This window comes from Mustela lutreola, chromosome 1 (genome assembly GCF_030435805.1).
Source record: "Mustela lutreola isolate mMusLut2 chromosome 1, mMusLut2.pri, whole genome shotgun sequence".
In the NCBI taxonomy this organism is placed as follows: domain Eukaryota; kingdom Metazoa; phylum Chordata; class Mammalia; order Carnivora; family Mustelidae; genus Mustela; species Mustela lutreola.
In genome coordinates, this window is record NC_081290.1 from 239982585 (window position 1) to 239995881 (window position 13297).

The 13297-nt window shown below is 40.4% G+C and overlaps 1 protein-coding gene across 10 annotated transcripts in view; it reads left to right on the forward strand.

The window, feature by feature from the left end:
* The window catches only part of ZNF143 (zinc finger protein 143), a 60087-nt gene that overhangs the window by 5205 nt on the left and 41585 nt on the right, over positions 1 to 13297 (forward strand). The window contains exons 1-7 of one of the 10 annotated variants that reach the window (XM_059135761.1): positions 291 to 1111; positions 6135 to 6210; positions 7690 to 7866; positions 10709 to 10823; positions 11028 to 11120; positions 11963 to 12046; positions 12589 to 12672. In XM_059135761.1, the coding sequence (XP_058991744.1) occupies positions 7864 to 7866; positions 10709 to 10823; positions 11028 to 11120; positions 11963 to 12046; positions 12589 to 12672 (379 nt within the window). In that variant the 5' untranslated portion in view covers positions 291 to 1111; positions 6135 to 6210; positions 7690 to 7863. Of the gene's footprint in view, positions 1 to 290; positions 1112 to 6134; positions 6211 to 7689; positions 7867 to 7903; positions 10168 to 10704; positions 10824 to 11027; positions 11121 to 11962; positions 12047 to 12588; positions 12673 to 13297 lie in introns of those variants that run through there. The other 9 variants (XM_059135786.1, XM_059135751.1, XM_059135812.1 and 6 more) reach the window with 9 other exon arrangements.

Here is a 13297-nt window from a genome sequence, read left to right on the forward strand (position 1 = left end):
TGCTGACGTCTTTATGTACTTACTTCCTTTCTCACAATAGACCTATCAGGTGGATATTCACTCATTCTTTCAAAAGAAAAAACGGAAGCTCAGCATCAGGTTAATTGCCAGGAACTGAGCAAGATTCAAATACAGAGCATACCAGCAAATTACGAAGCCATATACAGATGAAACCTATGATAATAAAAATGTGATTGGTAATTCCCAGTGGTCTAGACTACAAGCCAAATAGCTGCAAATACTATGGGATTTAGGTGATGACTGAGGGACGCCTAGATGCGTCAGGTCATGATCCCAAGGTCCTGGGATCAAGTTCCATACTGGGCTCCTTGCTCGGCCAGGTTCCTGCTTCTGTCTCTGCCTGCTGTTCTCCCTGCTTGTGCTGGCTCTCTTGATCTCTCTCTCTCTCTGACAAATAGAAAAAATAAAATTAAAATAAATAATTGATGACTGAGATCTGGCTAGTGAGGGAGAGGCACCATGGAAGAGCCAGCGGCAGTTGTAAACTGTTACCTGTGCCTAAACTGCCCCTTCTCCTACCCCTAGGAAATGTTTGTGTTTTTATGCCTAAATTTACATACCATCATTTTTGATCTCTGAGGCAAAATTAGGTGCTTCTTACTCTCTTAATGCTTCTGTTTATAGTAACTTTTTTTTTTTTAAAGATTTTGTTTATTTATTTGACAGAGATCACAGGTAGGCAGAGAAGCAGGCAGAGAGAGTGGGAAGCAGGCTCCCTGCTGAGCAGAGAGCGATGCGGGGCCCGATCCCAGGACCCTGAGATCATGACCTGAGCCAAAGGCAGAGGCTTAACCCACTGCGCCACCCATGCGCCCCTAAAGTGACTTTTTAAAGGGAGATTTATTTATTTGTTTATTTTAACGATTTTATTTATTTATTTGACAGGTAGAGGGAGAGAGAGCACAAGCAGAGGGAGCAGCAGGCAGAGGGAAAGAGAGAAGCAGACTCCCTGCTGAGTAGGGAGCCTAAGGCAGGACTCAGTCCCAGGATCCTGGGATCATGACCTGAGCCAAAGGCAGAAGCTTAACCACCTGAGCCACCCAGGCCTCCCACTACTTGAGTTTATATATATAAATACTAGCATGTGCAGGTATTTATATACATTTTTTAAAACATGAATATAGTCATAGCATAAATATTCTTTTTGCAATTTGCTTTTCCTCCGCTTGTAATATATCTTGGATCTGTTTCCTACCATTTAATAACTTTTTTTTTCCCCATTCTTTTTCTTTTCATTCGTTCTTTTTTTTTTTTTTTTTTTTTTTTAAGATAAGATTTTTTTTTATTTATTTATGTGACAGACCACAAGTAGGCAGAGAGGCAGGCAGAGAGAGAGAGGAGGAAGCAGGCTCCCCGCAGAGCACAGAGCCCGACGTGGGGCTCAATCCCAGGACCCCGGGACTATGACCCGAGCTGAAGGCAGAGGCTTTAACCTACTGAGCCACCCAGGCACCCCTCTTTCTTTTTTCTTTTTAAGATTTTATTTCTTCATTTGACAGAGACATAGCGAAAGAGGGAACAAAAACAGGGGGAGTGGAAGAGGGAGAAGCAGGCTTCCCGCTGATCAGGGAATACTGATCAGGGAATGATGCAGGGCTTCATCCCAGGACTCTGGGATCATGACCTGAGTGGAAGGCAGAAGCTTAACGACCGAGCTGACCCAGCCGACCGAGCCACCCAGGCACCTCAATCCCAGTCTTTTTCATGTTTGCATGTTTCATTTATGAATGTCATTTAATATATTCTTTTGGGTGCACTTTTAGATTGTTGACTATTTTTTACAACTGTAAATAATACTACAATGGACTTTGCACACTTGAGAGTGTCTAATAAGTCCCAAGAAGAATTACTTGGTTGAAGATTTACATTTAAAATATTGATAGTTCTGGGACGCCTGGGTGGCTCAGTTGGTTAAGCAGCTGCCTTCGGCTCAGGTCATGATCCCAGCGTCTTGGGATCGAGTCCCACATCGGGCTCCTTGCTCCGCAGGAAGCCTGCTTCTCCCTCTGCCTCTGTCTGCCATTCTGTCTGCCTGTGCTTGCTCTCTCTCTCTCTCTGATAAATAAAATCTTTAAAAAAAAAAAAAATAAAAAATAAAATAAAATAAAATATTGATAGTTCTAATTGTTGTGGGGTCCATCGCCTGCCACCACACATTGTGTTTTAATGATCTGTTTTCTTTTTTTTTTAAGATCTTATTTTTATTATTTATTTGAGAGAGGGAGAGCATGGCCAAGGTGAGGGACGGAGGGAGAAACCGACTCCCTGCTGAGTGAGGAGCCTGACACAGACTGAGATCCTGACCTGAGCTGTGACCTGAGCCAAAGGCAGACTTAGCAAACCTTAACTGACCGAGCCACCTAGGTGCCCCTAATGATCTGTTTTTACTTGTGTCCCACCATGGAATAAGTTTCTTAAAGGCAAAGACTTCTTTTTTACCTCTCTAAAAGCTTGTGTGTGCACACACACATATTAATACATATACATGTGTGTATACACATATTCACATGTATGTATATACACATACATGTATATATTATGTATACATATACTACTCAAAATATCAGTCCTAGATATTTATCTAACAAACATATTTTTTTCCAATAGTTGATCATGGTAAATTTAAAGACCTAAAAGAATAATAGGAGATGAAGTTTGAAAAATAAATGGGAACCAGATTGGAAAGTAGCCTGAATGTCAGACCAAGGAATTGGACTTACACCTCTAAATGGTACAACTATGAGCGATCATAGGGGAAAATGTTCAAATCTGGAGGATCCTATCTCATCATTCATTTGCAAGGATCTTAAGTCCTTGCTCTACTTTAGAGTAACCTGAACTTGGGGCACCTGGGTGGCTCAGTTAAGTGTCTGCCTTCAGCTCATGTCATAATCCCAGGATCCTGGGATCAAGCCCCACTTCTGGCTCCCTGCTCAGCAGGAAGTCTGTCTGCTTCTCCCTCTCCCTTTTCCCCTCTCCTTGCTCCTTCTCTCACTCTCTAAAATAAATAAATAAAATCTAAAAACAAAACAAAACCCTTTAAAAAAAGTAAAGAACCCTAACTAGAATGCATCATGCTAGTGATTTTTGTTAAAAAGTTGATGTTGAGGGGCGCCTGGGTGGCTCAGTGGGTTAAGCCGCTGCCTTCGGCTCAGGTCATGATCTCAGGGTCCTAGGATCGAGTCCCACATCGGGCTCTCTGCTCAGCAGGGAGCCTGCTTCCTCCTCTCTCTCTCTGCCTGCCTCTCTTCCTACCTGTGATCTCTCTCTGTCAAATAAATAAATAAATAAAATCTAAAAAAAAAAAGTTGATGTTGAATAGATCCACACATCCAATTCTCAGAGAAAGGGCCTCGACCTGTCAAAAATTGATGAATATGTCCAAATATTTAAAATACTTAAATTATGTATCATTTTCATGCTTCCCTTTAGTCTTTTTGAGTAATCATCCATCTGTTCTTAGAGCTTCTAGTATAATAGCCAGGGCCAGTAAAGATTGGTAAAATGAGCATAGTAATTATGTTACTGGTGACAGTGCAGTCAGTGTACCACTTTTTTTTTTTTTTTTTACTTTTTTTTTTTAAAGATTTTATTTATTTATTTGACAGAGAGAGATCACAAGTAGGCAGAGAGGCAGGCAGAGTGAGAGAGAGGTGGAAGCAGGCTCCCTGCTGAGCAGAGAGCCGGATGCGGGACTCGATCCCAGGACCCTTAGATCATGACCCGAGCCGAAAGCAGTGGCTTAACCCACTGAGCCACCCAGGCACCCTGGAAATGATTCTTTTTAACTTTCACATTTATATTACAGTGTTATATGCGATGAAAATTTTAATGGTGTATGAAAACAAGATAAGACAGTTGGCAGTGTTATTAACTGGAAGGATGAGATTGGAGCAAAGAGTGGTAAAGGTGTTACTGCAGTAGTTAATGTGTGAGAAGGTGGAAAACAAAGGTTTTGAAGTATAAAAAGTCATGAAGTTGGCAGTTGCTCTGTTGTGAATTTAAGACTGGGTTTAGGGGCACCTGGGTGGCTCAGTCAGTGAGGAACTGACTCTTGATTTCAGCTCACATCATGTTCTCAGGGTCATGATCTGAGGGCCTTGAGATCCAGCCCCATGTTGGGCTCCATGCTCAGCACAAAGCCTTTTGGTCCCTCTCCCTCCCCCTGGTTGTGTGCATACACTCTGTCTGTCTGTCTCTCTGTAAAACAAATAAAATCTTTAAAAAAAAAAAAAAAAGCAATCCCTTCTTCCAAAATCTACTTAGATTTCTATTTTTTTAACATAAGGTTGTGGTGATGGTTGCTGTTTTGCTTTAAACTACTTTTAAACAAGAAATTGAAATATGTACATAATTATTTTGTGAGAACTAATTGTAGTTTCCTTATGTTAGCTTTTTTTTTTTTTTTTAAAGACTTTTATTTTTGAGGCTACCTGGGTGGCTCAGTCATTAAGCATCTGCTTTGGGCTCAGGTCATGATCACAGGGTTCTGAGATTGACACCTCCCCCCCCCACAGCCACTGGTCTCCCTGCTCAGCGGGAGGCCTGCTTCTCCCTCTCCCTATTCCCCACGCTTGTGTTCTTGCTCTGTCAGATAAATAAATAAAATCTTTTTTTAATTCTTTTTGAAAAAGATTTTATTTATTTATTAAAGAGAGAGAGCACAAGCAGGGGTTGCTGCAGGCAAGGGGAGAAGCAGCCTCCCTGAGCAAGGAGTCAGATGTGGGACTCTGATCCCAGGACCCTGGAATCATGACCCCAGCTGAAGACAGATGCCTGACCACTTAAGCACCCAGGTACTGCCACGCTCAGTCTTTTACAACTGGTGATTCAACCTGAAACATTAACTGTATGAAAGTCATATATGGTGAAGATTTTTTTTTTAACCTACAGAATGCATATAGTAAAAATTATACTTTTTTTTTTTTACGATTTTATTTATTTATTCAACAGAGATCACAAGTAGGCAGAGAGGCAGGCAGAGAGAGAGAAGAGGAAGCAGCTCTCCGCTGAGCAGAGAGCCCGATGCGCGGCTGGATCCCAGGACCCTGGGATCATGACCTGAGCCGAAGGCAGAGGCTTTAACCCACTGAACCATCCAGGCGCCCCCCAAAATTATACTGTTCTTTAATGCTGATCTGTTTAACTGAAGCATACTATGAGAATTTTAAAAACCTGGTTATCCTCTGAACTAATCTTGTGTAAATTATGATTGTCTTTTTGTTTCTTTTGGTTATTCAGTATACTGGGTGCATAAACCTGCTATTGGCATATATTACCTTGATTTGAAATTTTCAATTTAAGTAGTCTAATTCTCATTGAGTGAGTAAAGTTGAAGGGTTGCACTTAAAAATGCATTTATGGGGCACCTGGGTGGCTCAGTCTCTTAAGAGTCTGCTTTTGGCTTCAGTCGTGATTGCAGGCTTTCTAGATCCAGACCCCTGTCAGGCTCTCGGTTCAGTGGGAGTCAGCTTCTTCTTCTGCCTCTCCTCTGGTTTGTGCTCTCTCCATCTCTGTCTAATTAAATAGTCTTTTTAAAAAATACATTTATGGGGGTGCCTGGGTGGCTCAGTCGTTTAAGTGTCTGCCTTAAGTGTCTGCTCAGGTAATGATCTTGGGATTCTGGGATTGAGCCCTGTGTAGGGCTCCCTGCTCATCGAGAAGCCTGCTTCTCTCTCTCCCATTTCCCCTACTTGGGTTCGCTCTCTTGCTGTGTCTCTGTCTGACAAATAAATAAATAAAATCTTTTTTAAAAAATGCATTTATAATAAAATGCTACTTTTAGCTGTTTCTTATATTTGGGTTCGAGATAATATTTAGTTTGAAAAAAGGACCCTAACTGGGGCGCCTGGGTGGCTCAGTGGGTTAAAGCCTCTGCCTTCGGCTCAGGTCATGATCCCAGGGTCCTGGGATCAAGCCCTGCATCGGGCTCTCTGCTCAGCGGGGAGCCTGTTTCCCTGCTCTCTGCCTGTCTCTCTGCCTACTTGTGATCTCTGTCTGTCAAATAAATAAATAAAATCTTTAAAAAAAAAAAAAAAGGACCCTAACTGCTAATAAAGATTTTAAATCTTCCATAATATGCACTGAATTTGAAAATGGTGTCCATTTCCCAGACTGAATTGGTGGTTTGGAAAATGAAGTATACCAAGAGTAGAAGTATCAAAACTAAAAATCTGAAGATTCTTTAAGGTGAGCATCTTTTATTTTATCCCTTGTTGAAACTGTATTCCTTGAGGCTGAATAGGAGGACAACCCACAGAATGGGAGAAAATATTTGCAAATCCTCTATCTGATAAAGTATTAATATCTAGAATATATAAAGAACTCTTACAATTCCATGATAAAAAGACAACCCATTTTAAAAAATAGAGAAAGCAGCGGCACCTGGTTGGCTCAATTGGTAGAGTGTGCACTCTTCATCTTGAGGTCTTGCATTCAAGCTCCACATTGGGTTTGGAGCCTACTTAAAATTTAAAAAAAAAAAAATTTTTTTAAAACTTAAAAAACAGGCAAAAATAGACATAGGATCTGAGTAGCTATTTCTCCAGAGAAGATATACCAAAGGTCAGTAAGCATATAAAAATATGGTCAACATTATTAGCCATAAGGGAAATGTAAATCAAAGCCACAATGAAATACAACTTCATACACACAAGAATGGCTATAATCAAAGACTGATAAAACTGTTAGCTAAGATGAGAAATTGAGAAATTGGAAGCTGATACATTGCTAGTGGGAATGTAATATGGTGCAACTGCTTTGGAAAAGTTTGACAGTTCCTCAAAATTTAAGCATAGAGTTACCATATGACCCAGCAATTACATACATATCCCCAAGAGATGTGAAATCTATGTCCACACAAAAACTTGTACACCAGTGTTTGTAGCATTATTCATGATGGCCAAACTGTGTAAAATGGCCCAAATATCTAGATACAAACAATTCAAATGATTGGATAAATAGTATGTCCATTCACACAATGGATCATTATTCAGCAATAAAAGAATGAAATACTGATCTATGCTACAACATGGACGAACCTAGAAGACATTTTAAGTGAAAGAAGCCAGTCACAAAAGATCCCATACTGTGGAATTCCATTCATGTGAAATATCCAGAAGAAGATCTATAGAGATAGAAAGTAGCTTAGTGATTGATTGCCTAGAGCTTTAGGGGGTAGGGTGGGAATGAGGTTTTCTTTTTGAAAGTGATAAAAATATTCTGAATATAGGTTGTGGTGTTTGCACAACTTTGAATATATTAAAGCCATTGAATTGTATACCTTAAATGGGTAAATATTGTGGTATGTGGATTATACATCAGTAAAGTCATTTTTATTTTGTTTTTTATTTTATTTTTTTAAACTCAGAGCTCCATCCCAGGACACTTAACTGAGCCACCTAATTCTTTTTTAAAAAATTATGGTAAAAAAGCAGAACATAAAATTTACATTTTAACCATTTTTAAGTACAATACAGTAGTGTTTATACACAGGGTTGTGCTACAGACCTCTAGAAAGTTTTCATCTTGCAAAAATGCGTCTCTGGGGAGGAACAAGTCCCTCTTTCCCCATCCCCTAGTCTCTGGCAACCACTTTCTAAGAGTTTGACTACGTTCGATAACTCATATTAGTGGAATCATGCAGTATTTGTCTTTTTTTTTTTTAAGATTTTATTTATTAGAGAGCACAAGAGAGCACAAGCAGGGGGAAGGGCAGAAGAAGAGGTAGAAGCAGACTCCCTGTTGAGCAGGGAGCCTGATGTGGGGCTCCAACCCAGGATCCTGGGATCATGACCTGAGCTGAGGGCAGATGCTTAACCGACTGAGCCACCCAGGCGCCCAATGGTATGTTTGTTTTTCTTAGGCTGACCTGCATTATTATCTTCCAGAAAGGCAGGGAGTTTGTTTATTATATACTGTGTCTTCTTGGAGTTTCCTGTGGTGCTTCAGGATAGCCTCTTCTGTGTCTGACTTTGGCTCATGATTCATTATTAAAGCACATGAAATTGACTACATTTCATAAGGTGGCCCTTTCTAAGATGTTATATATATCTCACATGTTCATTTCCACACATCCCAAAAATGTCAGTGACAGAAATCATCAAGAAGACATGATGGATAAGATATGAGCAACAGCAGAGTGTTGGGTCTGTGGCCCATTTTTGCCTTTTCTTCACTGTCCTATTTCCCCCCATGTGATCGTTTTCTAACAAAGTCCTTTGTATCCTAGTCTTTTCTTTAAAAAAAAAAAATGCACTGTATACCTGCCATCACTTATTATCTCTGGTAATTGTGCCATTTGAACTCCTCTAAGCCCTTTCTCCCATCACTCCTTCATGTATTTGCCATCAGTTTGTGTCCAGGAAACAGTTGTCTTTTCTTCCTTCAGCTAATATAGCTTTTCTTCCCCCCATTAGGTTGAAACTGTAGGCGCTGAAGCCTTCCTAAAGAAATTTAACAGGGCACCTGGGTGGCTCAGTTGGTTAAGTGACTGCCTTTGGCCCAGGTCATGATCCTGCAGTCCTGGGATGGAGTCCCACATCCGTGCTCAGCAGGGAGTCTGCTTCTCCCTCTGACCTCTCTCCTCTCATGCTCTCTCTCTCTCCCAAATAAATAAATAAAATCTTAATAAAAAAAAAAAAAAAAGGAAATTTAACAGTTGACCAGCTTTCAGGCAAGGGAGAACTTTTATTTATTGCAGATGTGTTAGTTACCTATTGATGATATATATTGTAGTTATTTGGAGATTGTAGGTAATTGAATGAAAATAACAAACCTTAGACATTTCTTAATATCATGACCCAAATTATCTTGTAATTTGCCTTTTAAAAATTTCATCTCCTAGAATACTCCAGAAATCACAATGCTTACTTACTACATCTTTATAGGTGTTTCCCTTCCATTTCCTTATCTTAATTTATTTGCATTACAGAGTGAGAGAATTTCTTCGAAAATTAACCTCTCCCAATCCTACTCTCATCAGGCATCTTCACTGCAGAATACTAGTATTACTCTGAGACTTCTCTGTTAGCCCTTAGAGGCAGCAAGGAAGTGTTGAGGTTTCATACTGCTCCGTGAACAGTTATGGGTGTGAATCTTTCAGGACTCCCTGAAAAGTCAGTCCTTGATTGACTTTTATCACAGTGGTGATTCTTTTCTATGAGCATAAATTACCAGTTCTGGCTTTAATCCAGAGGGTTTCTAAAACAAAATCTTCAAGTAATCATAAATATAATTGTAAATTATTACTTTCTGAACATTGTTGTTTTAAATATTGGCACTAAAATCAGATCTTTAGAACTGGAAAGGCCTCAGGAGATCCTCTGGACCAATTCCTTGGCACAAGGCAGCTAAATTATACCATCTACTGTTTGAAGCAACTCACGGCCCAAGGAGATAATAATGGGACCTGAAAGTAGGAAAAGAGAAGAAAGAGGTTGTGATGGTGACTGGTAAAAGAGCCATTCATCCATTTTAGCACCTATTGTATGTCTGTTATGTGTGAGTCAGCGGTAAGCAAGCAGATAAAAATCCCAGTGTGTTCTCATGAGGGAAAAATAGATAAGAAAGGAACTAAATAGGGGTACCTGGGTGGCTCAGTCAGTTAAACATTGACTCTTGATTTTGGCTCGGGTTATGATCTTAGAGTCATGAGATTGAGCCCCATATTGGCCTCTGCACTGGGTGTGGAGCTAGATTCTCTCTCCTCTTCTCCCTCTGCCTCTCTTCACCCCCACCCCTTCTCCCTCTAAAACAAACAAACAAAAAGAAACAAGCTAAATATATGTCATATGTCAAATATTAAGTGCTATGTAGAAATATAAAGGAAGGAAGAGGGCTAGGGTATATCATGGTTGGGAGGGCAGCTTGAAATGAAGTGAACAAGGAAGCTCTCATTGGGGTGACAACAGTAAACAAAGACTTGAAGAAAATGAGGGAATAACAAGTGAAGAGACTGTAAAGCACGTTTCGGGCAGAAGGAACATGAAATGTAAAGGTTGCAAGGCAACATCACCCTGTATGTTTGAGCAAAAGGAAGGACACCAGTGTGGCTGAAATGAAATGAATGAGATGGAAAGCAGTAGGAAGTGAGGGGCAAGATCATCGGGCTCATCGGCCAGGGTGAAGACTTTTGGCTTTACTCTGGTAAGTTATCAGAAGGTTTTGAGCAGCAGAGGGACATGATCTAACTTTTCCCTTCTAAAGGGCACAGTGACTGTTGTATTGGTAAGAGACCGTGGGGAGGTCACAGGGCCAGCAGGGAGACCCGTTAGGATGCTGTAGTGTGGCAGTTATGTGGGCAAAAGGTGGCAGTGGCTTGAATTAGGGCAGTGATGGCGAAGTGAGAAGTGGCCAGAAGCAGGGCAGCTTTCTGCAGATTGAGGCAACAGGATTGTGGGAATAAGTGGGAATCTTATGTTAAACCCAAAGTTGTGAAAACTAGACATAGGACAAAACCGATAGGCCAGAGTTGTCAGTGTGCTCAATAGTTTACTGATGGATTATGAAAGCATGCTTTGGACTGTGGATGGATACTCTTACCCTGCATATTAAGTGAAATTTCAGCTTATTTCAAATACTGTTTATTTCTGTAGCACATTTCTGTGGTTCCTAAATATTCTTTGTCGTTTTTGTTTTATTTGCATTGTTCTTTGTTCTCAAGTGCTTGTATTTTTCCTCAAGGTAGAAAATGTTGTTAGCCCAAATAAATCGAGATTCTCAGGGAATGACAGAGTTTCCTGGAGGAGGAATGGAGGCTCAACACGTTACCCTGTGCCTGACAGAGGCAGTAACGGTGGCAGGTGAGCAGTTTCATTTGACGGGATCATGGGATTCTCCTGCTGTGGACACTGGGTACAGTAGGGCAGGGAAATATTTTTTGTAAATGCTAGAAGAAATCCCATTTGAGTCTAAAGCAATCTGCCTTATGCCTGATTTTCATTTAAAAAATTTAGCACGTAGTTTTGACAGTTATCTAAAGAAAATAACTTTTTTTTAAATAATAGATGGTGACAATTTAGAGAATATGGAAGGTGTAAGCTTGCAAGCTGTAACACTTGCAGATGGTTCCACCGCTTATATACAACATAATTCTAAAGGTATGTGCCACATACACAGCCCATTGATTAATACCGGCAATTTGTAACCTCAGAGTTGGAGTGCCTAGCAACTACCCACCCCCCTTCCCGGCCCATCATTAAGCCTCTGTATTGCATGTGGTAATTTTCAGTAGTTTCAGGTTCACTTAAGTGTGTTTTGATAATTTGGGGACAACCTTTGAGACATTTAGAATATACTCTGGGGTGTCAAAATTAATGGGGGGTTGTCCCCAACCACTTTCTAGTAAGACCCCTCTTGCTTTTTTACTTCCGAGTTATCATGTAAGGTCTTTACAAAATATACATGGAAGTATAAACGTTTGGTTTTGCTTTTATAACATTATCTGTAAATCAGCGTTTACTTTTGCCAAGAAATAGCTCAGTGCTCCCAACTCCTTGTTTTTATGGGAACCTACTGAATGCATGTATACATAGTTGAGGGACGAATAGCACCTAGGAGTGAGAAGGACATCTGGCCTCAGATACACTGATGAATCTGTCAGTCTTCTCAGTTTCAGCTTCCCTGCAGTCAGGGTCACTGTTCTAAGTGGCTCTGAAAGGTAAAGAGATTCAGCTCCCATAGCTTGCCGTGATGAGCCACTCTTCCTCTTGAACTTAATTAACTGAAAATTGGAGGGGAGGAAGAATGGCTGAGGGAGGATTTTCTGCTTTCTGTAGGATCACTGGATGTGTTTTTGAATTGCCTCAGAACATTGAGGGAAGAATCAAGATGAACATGATCTTAAGTAGTGTATGTTTTTATAGTTGATACCATTTTGAAATTGTATAAAGTTTAAAATGTTTGCTTGGGCTAATTTATTGGCTTAAATCTTTTGCTCCAGATGGAAAACTCATAGATGGCCAGGTCATTCAGCTGGAAGATGGTTCTGCTGCCTACGTTCAACATGTACCCATACCTAAAAGTAGTAAGTATTTGATACTTACGCTCCTGATTCTCATCCTTGGGTATTTGCTGCCTCCAGGTGTAAACTTGGAGTGTAAACTCTTACTGGTGTAAACTTGGTTCAGGTCTCTAGTCCTTCTTTTGAAAGGGGAGATCAGTAGGTGGCAAAGAGAGGATCTAAAGACCATTTGGACTTCATTGAGACTTTGTCTTAAAAATCACAGAAAAGAAATTACTGGACTGTACTCTGGAGATAAATGGACAGTAATCCTACGTGAATATTTCTATCACTTGAGCTCACTCCCGCATGTCTCTCATTTTCTTTTATCTCCCTCTTTTTTCAACTCTCCTTACTTACTAGTAGATATTCCTAAAACAAGTATTCTGCTATTTTTTTTTTACTAACACTTACTTACAGTAGCTTTACTGAAAATACTGTAGTGTTCAAGGACTCCTAAAGCACGTGTAGGTTTTTATAATGTGTTTAATGGTTTATTGAGTCTTATCGCCGAGTTATCCGATCGTTAGGAAACGTGGGATCTAAATGTAATCATTGTTCTTGAGCAGGGGACAGTTTGCGTTTAGAGGATGGTCAAGCAGTGCAACTAGAAGATGGAACGACAGCGTTTATTCACCACACCTCCAAAGGTAAACTAACTTTGGAAATAGGAAGAAGGGAGGAGTGCAAGAAAAGTAAGACCTGTCTGTATTTGCTGAAATGCTGTCACGTAAAAGATTTGTACTTGTTTTCCGAAATACAAGATGGTGGATTTGGGCACATTCTAAGGAAAAACTTCGTGATCATTTGAGCTGCCCAGTAACAGGTTGGAAGGGCAAACCCCTGGTCTCTGAAAGACTTCAAGTAGAGGCTACTATTTGAATATAAAATTAAACATTTGAAATTTAAATTATTGATTTTTTCCCTCTTAAATATATATTTTTTAAGATTTTATTTATTTGAAAGAGAGAGTATGAGCTGCGGGGGAGAGGGAGAAGCAGGCTCTAGGCTGAGCAGGGAGCCCAATGTGGGGCTTAATCCAGGGCTCCGAAGTCATGACCCGAGCCAAAGGCAGACGCTCAACTGACCGAGCCATCTGGGCACTCCTCGAATATAACTATTTTTTTTAAAGATTTTATTTATTTATTTGACAGAGAGAGATCACAAGTAGGCAGAGAGACAGGCAGAGAGAGAGGAGGAAGCAGGCTTCCTGCTGAGCAGAGAGCTCGATGTAGGGCTCGATCCCAGGACCCTAGGATCATGACCTGAGCATGA